Below are 16764 nucleotides of genomic sequence, written 5' to 3' on the forward strand. Positions count from 1 at the left end.
TTAAGTTCAGCAATAGCTTAGCTTTTTATTAGACAATCGGTTTACAATCGGATGATCGAAATACATTACGTTCTGACAGATTTGATGTAGTATAAACCAGAATATCTATCAACTAGGGAAATATTAGCACGTGGCGTAAACGGGCTATCATAACAACCACCACCTGCAGGACCACCGTTTCTGTCCAGATGTGTAGCAAGGGTAAGATCCAGTCCAGTTGGTAAAGGGAACAATAAATTAACACTAACATTCAGACAAATAAAAAGGGTCCTTTAAGGTAACAAAGTGGTTTCGCTTAGCTAGCTAGCTAGTTTACTAATCAAACAAGGTGTATTATTTAGCAGTTATATAATTGTGAATGATTTTCAGGGTTGTTTTTTTCTGAAAATTCTCAAATGTAGTGCAACACGGCACCATTCTCGCCATCTTTCGGCCCGGCGTTAAGAGAAAACGTGAGCTTGGACATGCGAATAAGGCAACCAACCAACGAAGGCCAGACTTATTAACACACTTTTGTTTTGTTCATTAAAAACATCTTAGGATTTTTAGCACAAAGCATACTTTTTCACTTCCACCCTCTATTTGTGACCCTGAATCGCTTTCATTATCGTTGGCCATCTGGCCGAGGCGTGCTTAGCTTATTCTCTGTGTGCCATGATGAGAACGGGGAAAGGCACTTATTAAAAAGGCCACCTCGCAAGGGCCCTCGCAAAGGGGAAGGTTTTCCACAGAAGGACAGGAGGAAAGCAGCAGCTTCTGGGAAATGAGAGAGGAAATAATCTCCACTGGGGGAGCGGCCAGAGCATGGAGAGAGGACATTTCTGGGAGTGACAGGATGTATTTCTGTAAGCGAGCTAGAGGCTTGCTGTGGTTACTCTCACCTTTCTTTCTTTGTTAAGAAAAAAAATTTGGTGAAATTGTTAAAGTTGTACTTTTCTCTCACTGTCTCTCAATAGAAGTATGGGGTCAAAGGAAGGGCTTCTGCTTGAGGGCATTATGTCTCTCAAAAATGATTTTTAATCATTTTCCCACAGTGAAGGAGTCACAGCAAACAGCCTCCAGTGTATGACAGTGGAACCATTAGCAGGACCCTCTTCCACGATATATACGGGATAGAAGCTTCATTATCTACAGTCTTGAAAATAGGTAATCGATTACGGCCGCGGTCAAAAAGTCTGCCAATCAGTTCAGGTTAGATATTTCGAGTAGACAGAAAACACTGAAAAGTCACTCATTACATGGACCAACAGAATGTGTATTTGTTGAGGTATAAAACAAGAACAGTTTGTAGAATGAATCTTTTACAAACGGGTGAATTTCAACACGGGCTCCTTCTTGGAAATGTACAATTTTCACTTTATATAAAGAATCAAAATTCTAAAACTATTGTTAGGGTCATGAGTAGGTTGTTTTTGCCTATTCATAAAGCTTAATGTGTGTGACACTGAATGAATTTGAGACACAGCTTAACTACAGACCTGCCAGTTTTAGCTTTCTTGCGAAATTTCACCTGCTTTGTGTGAGAGAGAGAGAAATAGAGAGAGAAAGTGAGGGAGAGAGAAAGAGAGAAGGAGAGAGAGAAGGAGATAGAGAAATAGAGAGAGGGAGAGAGAGAAATAGAGAGAGAAAAAGAGAGAGAGAGAGAGAGAGAGAGAGAGAGAGAGAAGGAGAAATAGAGAGAGAGAGAGAGAGAGAGAGAGAGAGAGAGAAGGAGAAATAGAGAGAGGGAGAAAGGGAGAGAGAGAGAGAGAGAGAGAGAGAGAGAGAGAGAGAGAGAGAGAGAGAGAGAGAGAGAGAGAGAGAGAGTCTCTCTGCTTGTGTGTAATTGTGCAGTCTTGTGCTCTAATAGAAAAGAATAGAGAATAGAAGGATACAGAATCCTTACATTTAACCTGGGGAAGTTATTCTATTCTATTCTATTGTAATATTCAGTGTTTTACTACTTTAAGGTGAAGTGTAATAATCCACATCTGCATTCATGTGTATTCACATATACAGTAAATTCTCATAGTCGAATCTTTCACCATTTGTGAATTAGCATCGTTGTAATAAATAATCGCCATTCGCTTAAACTACAAAAGAAAATGTCCGATGCTTATGTTATGATCTGTAGTTAGATCGTTTGAATTCAATTTGAGATATTTTCCATCTTATTTTGCTCATACTTTCAATTACAGGTGAGATTTGAGTGCGCAGGTTCTGTTCTATTCTCTCTACGTGCAAACGTGTCTGTGCTAATCAGATATACGCTACAGATGCAGTAGACAGAGATTTCCTTTACCGCTATAGCGTTTGTTGTTGAAACGCTTGCTCTTTCCTCGTGCCATGTGACCGGAGAGAAGCTCGCCATGCCTTCCTCTCATTGGTGTTTGTTTCCTGAGGATCTACAGATGCAGAACACAGTACAGCTGGGAATGAAACGTGACTCCCAGTCTTAAGCCTCACCATTAATGCTAATCAGTTCTTGTAGGGTATACCAGCCTTAGCGAGGAGTGTTTAGTCATCTCATTGTTTTTCCAGGTGTTAAAAGATGACAGCAATTAACAAGCACACTTGCTGGCTCTCAGTGTAGAGGAAAGGTGCTTGGTGTACTGTGCTCGGGGAATCTCTGGTCTCGGAACCGGAATGCGCTCGGTAATGGCCGAGCATATCAATAAAAGTGCTGCTTTCTTTTCGCATGTTGCAAGTACACCAAGTGTTAAGCCTCCTAAGCAAAATCTGCCTGCCGTTGAGCTGGATTTCTGTAACGCTTCTCCTCCCTGATCATTCTCATTTTTTTTTTTCTTCCTGTACTCTTCACAGGGGTTTGGTCAAGATAAAGGACGCGAGAATCTGACCTGAAACCTGCACCCAAACTACCCTGACCTTGATCAGACGTATGGATGAACGAGGATGACGGGGCTTTTAAAAAGCGGAAACCCGATCCGCAGCCGTGCCGGAGCCAGAGCCAGAACCAGAGAGAGCAGGAGGCTTTTAGGGGGTAAATATACCTCCGCTCTGCTTCCTCCACCTCTCCTGGGGAGAATTCCATCCACCCGACTCTACCGAGTCCCTGGGGAGGCATTCCTGCAGCCCTGCCCAAGCATCTGGAGAGTCCCCGCTGAAGGGAGTGTGTATGTGTTGTGCGTAGAGGGGGTCGATACGAAGAAGACGGGAGTGGGAGGTGGGGTGCCGCAAGCATTCCTCCAGCCCTGCCCTAGTCAAAGATGGCCTGCTCCCTAGAGACACATTCCTGCAGCATGTGCACCTCTCTCTCTTTCCCTTCCCCTCTCTCCTTCTTCACTCTCTTTCTCTCTCTCTCTCTCTGCCTCATCTTTCTTCCTCCGGCTCCTTCTGCAGTCCAGCATTAACACGATCAATAGCTCCGATCGCAGGAGGGACACGGGCCGATCCATACTCCACCAGTTCCCTCGGTGCAGGCCAGCGGTCACGCCTTAAGTGCACAGATAGGTGATAAACCTCTCTCAGACTAGGCTAGACAAAGGCAGCCATTGATTGGGGTGACATGTTACATCTCTCTTTTTTTCCCTCTTTTTTTTTTTTCTTCTTCTTTGTGTTTCTCTCACGCTCTCGACATTCTGGAACGACGGCACGTCTAGCTTTCTTTCCCGACCACTCGAAAAACCAGATTGAACGTTCGGCAATTAAAAATCAATTAGGCATGCAGATCGTAAAATGTGTGTGTGGCTTTTTTTTTTTTAATATATAAAAGATCCATTTGCGTCCGTTCTTTGTGGAAAAAAGACGCATTTTCAATGTACCTGTCTACTCAGTTCCCAAATGGCAATTATGTCCTTTTATTTGGCTTCCGCAGAGGGTCTAATTCAAACCGCTTTTCAAGCATTGTTCAATTAGAAGTTATTTGTCTAAGAGCTTGACGTTAATGAGGTCTTGCTCTAATGGCAAGGATGGCAGAAACATTTGAGGTCTGGGATAACAATCAAGAAAAATCAAACACAGACACCCCTCACTCTCCACCCCTCCTTGTCCCCCAGACTTCATATTCAAAAATGAGACTGTCTGGTGTTCGGGGTAAAATAACCCTAGTTACTTAAATCAAACACTTAGTGAAAGATGACAAACAAAAAAAAACAAGCTTGTCTTAAAGGAAATGTGACGTGTTTAGTGATGCTGCCAGATAATTGTTGGTGGGTGCTGTATTTATGTTATTCCTGTGAGAAGTAGACGCCTAAAAACAAAAGAGCGACAGCTTCTTTTTCACTCATTATTTTCCAGCTAATGTGGAAGTAATGTGCAGTGAGGCAAATTTTGGACTTCAACCGACTCTGAGTTACGACTCGGAGTTACGACTCGGGTAGTTAGCGTTCTTTAAGCATGATCTGGTTGATGCTGGTGTTACTGTAGCATGAGACCTGGACAGACTGAAGACTAAAGCCTCGCTGCACTGCTTTCTTTAGAGATGTAGAGACGGCTAAATCTCACTGCACCGTAAAAGGACCAACAAAGGACGTCGATGAAAAGACACTTAACGTCTGGAAAAATCATTGCAAGATAAAGCTTAGGTGTTACTGAGGATATAATAATAATAATACTAAAAAATAATAAATAAATTCATCTTCAAGTCTTAAAGTTTCCTTTAAGTCTAGACTGTATTATTAGTTCCAACCTGTTAGTGGACTGACTGTATTTCACAAATGAATAAAACAATATGACTTATCACAGACATTGCTCATTCTGTTTGCACACACACACACACACACACACACACACACACACACACAACCACATGTGCAACGTGTTCATAAAATCTATCCCCTCACAAATCAAGGAGCTCCCAGTGAATGGAAAATCTTCGTAATACTCTGACGGGATATCTTTCTGGTTGTCTAGACACAAGAGACCGATCCAAGTCATTCATGCCCTGTAATTTGTGGTTAGATACAAGAGAATTTTGATCACTCGCACATTGCACATTTGCAAACCGCTCTCTCTCTCTCTCTCTCTCTCTCTCTCTCTCTCTCTCTCTCTCTCTCGCATACAGAGCTCTTATACATTTCAGATGAAAAGACACACAAAGGCTTACTGTCACTGCTAAAATAAATCTGGTCTACGGGGAAGAGGTGGTGCTCAGCTTGCTGGACAAGATCCTACACTCACAACCTATACGGCTTCCTATTGAAAATATTTATTTAACAATCTCTTTTTTTTTTGGACACTCATTTCTCTATACATTTTGAATCAACCCTGCTTCCTAAAAGAAGAATCGTTCTTTTGTTAGAAGCGTAGACCACAGTGCTGTTGAATTCTCAGTTCTGATTGGTCACAAAGCGTTGATTCATTTCCTATAACAATAGAGGAAGAAGAAGAAGAAGAAGAAGAAGAAGAAGAAGGACTTCTCCAAGTACAAGGTTGTGTACTTATTCTACCGAAAATATGAAGTGTGGAATGTTGGACACTTCATGTCCTCACCGGTTAGCGAAAGATGGGCGGGGCTACCGGGTGATGACACTAGGTGAAAACATTACCAAGATGCCCGACGACATTCGGGTGGACAAGATGTCTAACAAACACCTTCTAAATGAATTCGTTCATGAATCAACTTATTCGTTTGTCAACGTTTTCAAAATGTAGCCTATTGTGCTAAAGCTAGCAGCATTCTGTGCGTTTGATTTGTGTCATTTGTCATCAACTGAGAAACAGCTTATACTTCCTGTTAGTCAAAAAAACTCGAGTGTTCCGTTCGAGACGATTTTACCCTTCTAAATGTCCTACACTAGACTCTAGCGTATATAGTGCGTAGTGTGTAGTACGTCATTAGGGACACGCTATTTTTTCTGTAATAAAGGCTCGAGGCCAAAAATAATCGTAACAGATTTAATAATGTGTTCTTTGTCAAATAAGAATTTATAAATACTGATGTGGTGGAGTTTCGGCAAAGAAACTTTATGTAACGTTTATAGCACGAGTCTCCGGTTTCCAGCATGACAAGTGCTAATTTTCCTTGTGCTTCCTTGTGCAACTTGGGGACGTAACAATAATCCTGCTAATTATTTTTCAGCAACAGCACCAAGTATTTTTTTAAGAGCCCATATGTATACATTGAGCTACAGTCAAGTATACTAACTTTACTACAAAGTAAAGTACGTCTTGTTTCTAATATTCATTATAAACATTGGATAGGCTGTATTGCATCAAACAAGCAAAGGGGCCTTAGATCATAGATGTCGAGCCTCAAAAAAACAAAAAACAAAATAAAAAACAGTTATTAATGCTAATCACTGATCACCAGCAAACTAGCTTCACAAAACTCACTCCATAAATTAAGGTTAATCTGTCATTCACAAATACAAGGACGGTCAAGTTTTTTCGATGCTAAATGATTTCTCATGAAGGAGAATTACTTTCCAACTGGCAATTTTGCAAAATATACGTCATGAGTTATGAAGAAAATAACAGGACTAAGATGCAGACCAACACAGTGAACTCGAGTAACCTAGCTCAGTTACAGTTAAGTCTGAAAGCTAGTATAGCATAAAGAGGACGTCCAGTCCAGCAAAAGCCTTTAGCTGATATCATTAGCTCTTCCAGACCTCGCTGTCAGAGTATTTTTAGCCGTGTTAATACATCAGACAAGAAATGACACTCGTCTTCCAGTGACCCTCAGACACGTATTGGATATTTGTCAAGCTCCAGAATATTTGCAGGAGAGAGTCATTAACCAAATCAAGATTTACATGTTTGGGGTTTGTCATTTTAATCCTAATTATGATGTGCCATGTTAATTCCAGGACAGATCTGTCAAAACTGCTATGATTAGTGAGGGACTATCTTCAGTCAGAAAACCAAGAAAGACAAAGGACAGAGGACATACAGGCCCAAGAGACTGGTTTTGGTGGTGCTATGTGTTAAGCTAGGCAATAAGCTAAGAGGAATGAAGTGAGCATTGTTTACCTGTCAGCTGGCATTGATTAATCTTGTGTTGGCTAAGATCGCTCGCTGAGTCGAAAACCTGGTGGCAGGAACGGCAGCTGTGCTCCTCGTCCTCCTCCTCCCCCTCGTCCCCTTCCCCAGGAGAGCACCTCCTCCTCGTCAAGCGCCCGTCCTCAGCATCTTCACACACCGTGTCGGGGGCACACTCGCGATCTGTGATGGAAAACAACGGGAAAACGGCATGCCATGGTCACTGCTGGGTGCTGCATCCACTGGGACAACTGCTACAAAAGCCTCCGCTATTAGCTGAGAGTCATGGAAGTATGGAAATTGGATAAAACTAGGGTAATGAAAATATTAATCGGTTTAACATTAAAACTGAATTGTTATAGTATTCATTATCCCTATATGTCTCCATGGCTTTTAGCTGTGAAACGAAAGCAACGACGACTATACGGCATTCGACTGTGTGATATTTGTATTAAAGAGACATGATTCCACCTTAAATATTCCACCTTAAGTAAGAAATATTGATCTGTGGAAGATTACATTTCCTCCAATTATCTCTTTGTATCATATTTCATTCCACGCATTTTAATTAGTCAGAAATGTGCACTTTTTGTTTTTAGATTAGAAAAGCAAGGCTCAAGTTATCACACAACGGTTCTTCTAATTGTCCCTTCAGTGTTTACCTTGGAAGAACACGACAGCGTCTCGTTCAGTTCGGCTGTAATATAACCTTTTTAGAATGCTAGAACAACGATAACAACCAAAAAATGGTGTTAGACCGAAGGTATGATACCATGTGGTATAACCTCATTGTAGCGCGATGCCTCTTTAAGAGATTTGCAGAAATTCTTGCACTTTTGTAAGTTACATCACACAAGAAGCCATCACACTTTCCTCTGAAATGTGTTTTAAAACATGACTGAAAAAAAGCCCCATGAAATATGTCTGAGATGAGCTCAGAACCCCTGCACTGATCATGGTGTCTGCCAATTCAACGGATCAGAAGACAAAGCGAGACAAAGCATGCAAAGCTGAGATTGGTGTGTGTTACACTCTCAATGTGACACACTTCCCTGAATAATTCAGCCTCGCTCGCAGGCAGCCACGGGTCGCACACATCAATATTCTCGTATCTGCAGTGTTGTCTTTCAAAGGCGAACCAGGTCTGCAATGGCGCGGGTTATCAATCTTGCGGCTCTGCTGTGGCCATCTAATTCATAAAATGGAACAAGCCTTCTAGGCCAATTCTTACATCAACCTTGTCTCCAAATGGAGCTGACAGTCAGGAAACAAATGGAAGGCACTGTATGCACATCCAAAGCCTCATCTGTCAAACACCTTCCTCATAATGTCACTGTGATGAATAATCAATGGCGATCCCAGCAAACAAACGTTTCCTAAACGTCCGTGTTCGTTAAAACACGATGAATAAATTGTTCTTATTTATATATCTGTTTATTTATTTATTTTTTTTTTTTGTGAGAACCTTACCCCAGACCTGTCTTGGCAACAAAGCTGCAACACACTGTGTAATGAATCAAATTAATTCATTGTTGCCCACAGTGATGGATTTTATTCATTAATAAATAGGCATCTCTAGAAGGTTATATCCTGTCCAATTACCACAAGGTATCATGTTTTATCCAAGACATGAGTCAAAAAAATGTGTGAGATTCACGAAATCAGCTTCTAAGGAATGCTTAAATATTCTTTGTGGAGCTATAAAACATGGACTTTCCAAAAAAAGAAGCAGAACCTTATTACAAATCTAGAAAAGCTAGCAATCCGAATAGAGAGTTTGGTTTTGTTCCGTAAAAGATTGTTTATGTGGCTCGAAAGAACACGCGTTCATTCGGAAAGTCACTTTTTCAGGAGATGTTCCAAGCAGAACCTTCTCAAAAAGCCAGAACTACTAACCAATCCAAAGACCCCATGAGGATCCTCACAACACAGGACCAACAACTAAGAGTTTTTATATTCTTAACAATGGGGTGATGTTATTCAGTGTCTTTTATTGGATTTCGTACAAGTCATCATTGTAGAACTAAAACAAGTGTAGCTAAGACATTAAGACCTAGCTTGTTAAGTATTTTGCAAGTGGGCTCTGGAGGATTTGGACCATCCAATGTTTTCATTCATTCATTCATTCATTCATTTTCTACTGCTTTTATCTAAACTACCTCGGGGAACCTGTGCCTATCTCAGGCGTCATCAGGCATCGAGGCAGGATACACCCTGGACGGAGAGCCAACCCATCGCAGGGCACACACACACTCTCATTCACTCACACAATCATACACTACGGAAAATTTTTCCAGAGTTGCCAATCAACCTACCATGCATGTCTTTGGACTTCGGGAGGAAACCGGAGTACCCGGAGGAAACCCCCGAGGTACGGGGAGAACATCAATGTTTTCATGTTTATCTATAATAACTGCTTTATCCTGGCCAGGGTTGTAGGACACCAGTGTATCCTGGAGCACTGGGCTGAGGTAGGCATAAATCTTGGATAGGTGGCCTATTCCTCAGCTAGTCATGCTATAGCTAAATACTTGAACGGTTGATCTCACAAGTTATCCTTATGTTTGTTTTTACACTTAGACATCCATGTATTCATTTATGGCATATACAGTAACTATACCATGACCTAAGAAGTGTTTACTTGTTACCTACTAGGATAAGTCCACCATTATACCATTTTCCATATATAATCCACTGTGCCTTTTTATAGCAGGCCACATCGATGGCTTGATGATTCAGGCATTGCCTTTCACCAGAACTTCAAATGTTCTGATGCTTTGAGGATTTTTTTAGGATTATAGTCCATAGTCCAGATTATACAATGTTTCTTGCACAATATTAAGTCCAGTATTACATCTATTACTTCAGGGATGGATTCAAATAAACATCCCATGGTGCATAAAGTTCTACACCCACATTAGGACCTCAGAAAGATCTAAATGTACAAAACCTTCCATTTCTGCTGTAGAGGGGGTGTGAAACACATGGGTGTGAAATTCCTTAAGGAGCCCCATTTCAGAACTCATCAAGGCCACCCAGGAAAATTTCCTCTCCTAAGTCCTTGAGCCTGAACGCCAAGTAGTGATGTAACCCAACACCCTCCATTGTCATTCTCTCATGGCGATGGAAGCTTGTGGAATGTACCCTCTAAAAATATCACCGTACCCATCCCCATGGGGTTCCAGCAGGAGGTGGTGGGAGAAGATGAAAAACCCAGCCTGCTCCAGGCAGATGCCTGGACAACAGCATTGAAGAAGGCTTGGGACATGGGCCAGTCACGCCAAGCATGGTCACCCGAACACCAGCAAACCTCAAAGGGCACGACCACAGCTCTTCGTGTCTTTTTCTAGAACGTCGCGCGTGTAACGCGAGAGTTGTGGCTTGCTCAAAGACCAAATCATTCCTTGGTTCACTACAGTTCGTTTTCTCGTGTTCATTTCAGTTTATTTGGCATTACTGAACTATTAGTCCTGACTGTTATGATTTTTGTATTGATATTTGAATAAAGTACTAGGCAAGTGTTAGTATGTAGATACATGACATTACATATCAAATAAAAAATGTTGACGTTAAGAATTTCCCTTGAAAACATGACTGTTATTTAAGGTCCTGAGCCATTTCTAGCTTAAATACTTATAATGCTTTCGTGCAAGCACTAAGACTGCCAAATGCAGATAGGTTCCACACCTGATGCAGACCACACCATAGTTTGGTTGAAGGTAGTCTAAGGCCAGTGTCTTTAAGCAGGGGTTGGTTGTCTGTCTGACCATCCTGTTGCTCAAAATTAGGTTTCACATTGTACTAAACAAAGTACCAAATTCTCAGGTCAGGAAAAAAAAAATCTAAAGTGTGAAAGTGACCTTAATCAAAGACAAAGACCTAATCACCGCCCTAAAAAATTCTTCTTGGCTCTTTTAGCAATCTAGCAAGACCCGCTGAGATCGTTCACTACCCTCATGGGCTTGTTTCCTCACACAAGCTGGCTTTTGGCGCTGTCAGGACGAACAGTGCGGGTGCTCAGCAAGAAGCAAGGTCATGGAGATCCAAGGGATTAGAGCTCAAAGTCAATACCAGGTTGCTCTCCGCCCAGGTTTAGACCCATTAATCCATTAGATCTAGACATTCTCCTACCAAAATCCCCCAAAGAGTGGACAGGGGATCAATGGCACTCTGCTTAAGCTAACTGACAGCCAGGAGTCATGCTTCTCTCTATCAGCTTTTTTAGCACAGGCTAAAACGAATAATGAAATACAAAGAGCAGTTTGCTAAGCTTAGAGAAAACCGACTGGATGTAATTGTTTTTCAAAGCCTATATATCAGAAGCTGACCAAGTCACTGGTATGCAAAGGTAATAAGCAGAAAAAATGGGACAACAAAAGTCAAATAAACTCATGTATAACTGTAAAAAGGCTTACAAAGCAGCATAAGAAAATCTTTTGTAAGTACTGGTCGTATCCGTGCAGATTCTTTGAGGAGATGTTCACCTATTCACCGTGGGACTCGATCATTGTTTTCTGATTTAATTCTGTCCTCCGAAGACACTGAATGATGCCATTTAAAGTAAGCCCTGCAATATCATGTGCATGCTTTTGGTCATTCGTCAATGTCTGGCAAGACTGCTCGCTGCAGAGGCATTCTGGTGACATTTATCACTCCAGGACTTTCATCTGGGGGTCAGATTCTGACGCCTCCCTGACCTAATATTATTGAATCGTTTCTGCACTTAAATATTTATAGTGGTTTAATTGATGTTCTCTTCTCAGCTATGGAGAGCTCCTGCTGTGGGGCCCCAGACCCCCGACTGAGCACGCTCACTGATTTCCCTCTGCGGAGGCTCCCGCTGGGACTGAATGTTGAGGAGAAGGAGGGGGCTGTCTTTGGCCTGGACTGTACCGCCAATCTGTCAAACCACCAGAGAGAGGGGACGACGGAGAGAGACCGAGGAAAGCACGAGAGGAAAAGAGAGATAAATGGACAGACTGGAAGACGGATATAAGTTTTTGAAGGGCTTGGACTTAGTAGCTGACAAACAGATATTTGAATCTGGATATCAAGGCAGAAAGGCAGACTGCATAAAGCAGGACTTAAGGAAATAAATGGAAAAACATGTCCGAACATCCTGCTTGCAACACCATGTGATTCATTTTTATTTCTGTAATTGTTATTTTATATGAAATGCAGCTGGAATGGAAAAAGTTCACACACTGTGCTGTTCGCTGTATATGTAAATATTAATAGATAGATAGATAGATAGATAGATAGATAGATAGATAGATAGATAGATAGATAGATAGATAGATAGATAGATAGATAGATAGATAGATAGATAGATTTCATAAACTATTTATTTATAGAGAATTTTTCTCAATTTATTACAAATTTGCTCTGTTGATTAATGATGAATTAAACCCAGTTCTTGGCAGCGCTCGGAGACTTCTGGGCTCTACTGTATCATGCCACTCCAGTATATCTAGCAGCAGCCATTAGTTCCAGAAATTTGACCCGTCTGTGCCATGAGCTGGAGTCCAGCATTAACAGCCCTTGAGCTGCAGTTCCTGAGAAAGCCCCGGGGATCCGCCATTGTATCTGGTGTGCACTACTCCATCTAGCTAGTACTGCAACTGATCAATAACCACCAGAGCCAGATTCAAACATTCAGTTTGAATACAGACCAGATCATGAGCCGCAGCCCAGCCCATCCACACACTCACACACACACACACACACACACACACACACACACACACACACACACACACACACACTCACACACACGTGAAACATACTAAAGTACCATAATAAAATGTCCCTATTAAGCAGGAATAATCCAAATTTAATGGCTGATATTTAGGTTATGTTTTTAAATTCTCTTCAATGTTAAATAAAGGTGATTCCAACATAACAACTACATAAACATTCATTCAACTAGCGGGATTCAATATTCGTTTATGCATTTATTTGTTTGTTTGTTTGTTTGTTTGTTTGAATTTTATTCATTACATAAGAAGCTTCTCTCTGCTCCCATAGACCATTAAAAGACATAGGACACACCATTACAAAGTAAATAGGAAGTTTGACAAATTTGAACTTTATTTCAGTGTTAATAAACGGATTTCTAACAGCCGGGACTTCTGCCACAAGTTCAAGTGCACTTTTTCCCTTTTGCCTGTAATCATTTCCATAACCATTTTCAAAAATATTTCACAAGTAGTGAACTCTCTCTGGCAGCTCTGCCTCCACCCCATCAAGCCCCCACACCCCCAAACTCCAAACCCCCAACCCCAACTCCCTGCTCGAGCTTGAATTAAGAATTTATTTTGACCGGCGTGCAGCTCTACTCGACACATGTTGCCGTCTCCTGATCAAAGGTGTGCACGTTCCTTTTATTGCAGTCAGGGAGAGCTGACACACACACACACACACGAGAGGACATTAAGATTGAATAACCTTCACACCAACACCACTTCTCATTACAGGAGGTAAAAAAAAGGAATTTAAAAAAAAAAAAAAAAAAAAAAGGACAGACGGAGAGAAAAGTCGTAAAACTTTTAAGCGCCGTTCACCCATGTGGGTCACCGTGTAGCGCTACAAAGAGCGAGACAGAGGCACTGGGTTTCTGACGGCTGAATGTCAAATTCATTTTAAAACACATTCATGTAAACATCCATAAACATTAGATTTCTGAACATGTTTTTTGAACTAAATACATTTTCTTAATAATATAATTAATAATATTTATTACATTATTCAAAAAAATAATAGTAATAATAATAAGTATTATTATTATTTTTTTAATTTTTTTTATTATTATTATTGTCTATTTATATATTTATTTTTATTTGACAGAAAAGAGAAATGTATGTGTTATTGCTAGAAATATTTTTTAAAAGAAGAAGAAGAAGAAGAAGAATGTGGCAGCTTCTTCTACTGATCCTGCTGGTGTTATTTTGGACTTCAAATGAACCTAGTAATTTCTAAATATAGTTTCTAGACCAGAAATAATCATATTAATAATAATAATCAATACTGTGTATTTTTCTGGGCCGGAAATAAACTCCACCCACAGCCGGAGCAGAGCTTTACTGTATGTACTGAAAGTAAAAGAGATGGGGTTGGATGGTGTTATGGGAAAGGCTATTGTTTGCAAACTCCACACAATTTGTAGTAGAGGTCTCTAAAATTACAAACGGCTCCTTTAATCAGGAGCAGGATTGCTGTTACAGAGAGATTCCTTACATATACAGTGGACATGTCAGTAGGCTTGGTACCATGTCAGGGCAGTGAGCTTGTATTCATTCTTGCCTGTAGGTTTAATAACTAGAAAAAGAAAAACTACTACTTCGTGGTCATGTGACGGAGCTCGAGTGATATATAACGTCTCTGCTATTACAACCTGCACTCACCTCACGGATGCGATTCAGACACGAGTTCCATTTCTACATCTGAGCCAAGGACTGAACAAGACGTATGAACATGGGGAAACTATATTTTGGGGGTAAAACCTAATGCTCGTATATGTCTTCATTTCATTTAGACTGTATTAATGTACTGCAGCTAACCAGCCTACCGTAAATAAACAAAAAAAAATTGATAACATTTAAAAAAAAAAATTTAATGTTAAAAATATCAATTTATAATTTCATTTAATTTATTATTAAATAAAATGTCATTTTAATATTACGTTAGTACATTTCAGCTTCCCCAGTTAAATTTCCAGGCAACAAAACCGGACTTTGAGTAGGCTAATAAATGTATAATTTCTCTGTCTGATGTTTGTTTTGGACCATTTCTGACTGTCAGAGAAAAAGAAAATATTTCTTTTAAATTATAGCTACAAATTTCACAGTCATATAAATACAACCTATAAACCCTGAAGTCCATAACATTTTTTTTTTTTTTTTAATTCAACAAGTTTGACCAGTTAATTCTGACTGGATTTATTTCTAGTGAGTCATTTACACAGCGAATCAGATAAACACACACATTCTGGAATGACTTATATATTACATACAGTTTATATATATATATATATATATACATATATATATTAACTTAATATCAGAGTCAGATTCAGAGTCAGTGCACTTGATTCAGTTTACTCAGTGTGTAATTACTAGCTGATGAGTGTCCTCGATGGCGTTACAGAGTATGTAGCACAGAGGAACAGTAGGATCGTATCTGAACGATACACATCTGGCACCAGACAAGTGAGGAACTCCATGAAAAGAATAAAAATAAATAAATAAATAAAACAGTGAGTACAGCAGGGATTTCCGGAGAAGTTTTGAGTTTTGTTTGTATACCAGGTGTGTACAGTCTGCAACCGTTAAGTGTTAACTGTATCGTGTAATCCTTTACAAACAAAAACATGGCCCTCAAAAAATACAACCATAACCTCAACGAGAAAAAACATCTTGTGTACTTCTGTATTTAAAACAGATTGCTCTGTCATACATAGTACATATGGACATCGTTAAAGCTTTTCCTCCAATAGCAAAGGCGAAGAGAGAGAGAAAAAAACAGAAGGACCCCCCTCTTTCTCTAGTGCACATCCTGTGATATACTACGGGACGAAGAAGTCTTGTCGTGGCGCAGTCGCACAACAAAGAAATGAATAATAGAGAGACAGATTTCAGCAGAGCCAGAGGAGAGCGAGTTTCCTTCACTGTTCCCTCCCTCGCCACTCTCTCTTTCTTTCCTCTGGCAGCGGGTGCATTGATCTCTCGCTTCTCCAGCTCTCATTCTTACACCATATCCCTCTCTCTCTCTCTCTCTCTCTCTCTCTCTCTCTCTCTCTCTCTTTTCTCTCTCTCTCTCTCTCTCTCTGAGCACCTTGTATTGTGCTATCTAACACGAATACAAGTCGATCCGCTCCGGTTTAGCTTAAAACTGACATCCTAGTTTAGGGTGGGATAAAATTGAGGGAGTAGAAAAAAAGAAAAGATAAGAACAGAAAAGAAAAGAGAGATGAAAAGAAAAGAAAAGAAAAGAAAAGAAAAGAAAAGAAAGATGGTGGTGGTAAATGTGGTGGTTGTTGGGGGGGGGGGGGTGCAGAAGACGCATGTGCTTCTAATTACAGCCAGACAGCACAGCACAGCTCTCCAGCCAAGCTCTGGATCTTAAACACGCCTGAGTTTTTAAAAAGAAAGACGAAAAGAAGCGAAGAAGAAGAAGAAAGGAAAAAAAAAAAAACAGGAAAAGAGAAAGTCTCATTAAATCCCTGATGCAATGCTGTTCCTGAGCCTCATGCTATAGCGAGCTTGCACACTTTTCCAGAACGCTTTCTTTTGTGACTAATTTTGCTTTTCTTCTGGGCACGTGTCAAGCAACTATGTGAGCTTTAGGCTCTTTTACTTCTTCTGTTGCTTTTCTCTCAAACTCGCACAAAGGCCACGGACGTACCTGGAGGCCAATTTATGAACTTCTCCTTTCTACCAGGTGACTGAGCTGAATTTTTTTTTTCCACTGAACAAAAGTAAATGTTTTTATTGATTTTTGCAAGCAAAAAAAAAAAAAACTATATTTATAAGTGTTAAAACTTTTGTTGCTGTCATTAGAAAATTTGAACTGTGCCATATGGGGACTTAAGACTGGTGACTGGAATAGAGAGTGGTCATAATAATAATAATAATAATAATAATAATAATAATAATAATAATAATAATAATAATAATAATAATAATATCAGGAAGAAGAAAGTGAAAAGGAAGAATGGAGGTTTAGATGAGCCACATTTAAACAGATTAACTCCTGACTCAAAACAAGTTTGGATTTTCAAAGTTGCTTAAAGCTTCCTTAAAAAAAAAAAAAAATGAAATCTAAAATCCTAAAATCTCTCTGATA

The 16764-nt window shown here is 40.1% G+C and overlaps 1 protein-coding gene across 9 annotated transcripts in view; it reads right to left on the bottom strand.

Moving 5' to 3' along the window:
* The window catches only part of LOC113658405 (zinc finger protein 521), a 130051-nt gene that overhangs the window by 99085 nt on the left and 14202 nt on the right, over positions 1-16764 (bottom strand). For all 9 annotated transcript variants that reach the window (XM_047821228.1, XM_047821234.1, XM_027170809.2 and 6 more), the window contains one exon: positions 6913-7104. In XM_047821228.1, coding sequence (XP_047677184.1) covers positions 6913-7104 — 192 coding nt within the window. The remainder of the gene's footprint in view (positions 1-6912; positions 7105-16764) is intronic.

Source organism: Tachysurus fulvidraco, chromosome 1 (assembly GCF_022655615.1).
Source record: "Tachysurus fulvidraco isolate hzauxx_2018 chromosome 1, HZAU_PFXX_2.0, whole genome shotgun sequence".
Lineage (NCBI taxonomy): Eukaryota > Metazoa > Chordata > Actinopteri > Siluriformes > Bagridae > Tachysurus > Tachysurus fulvidraco.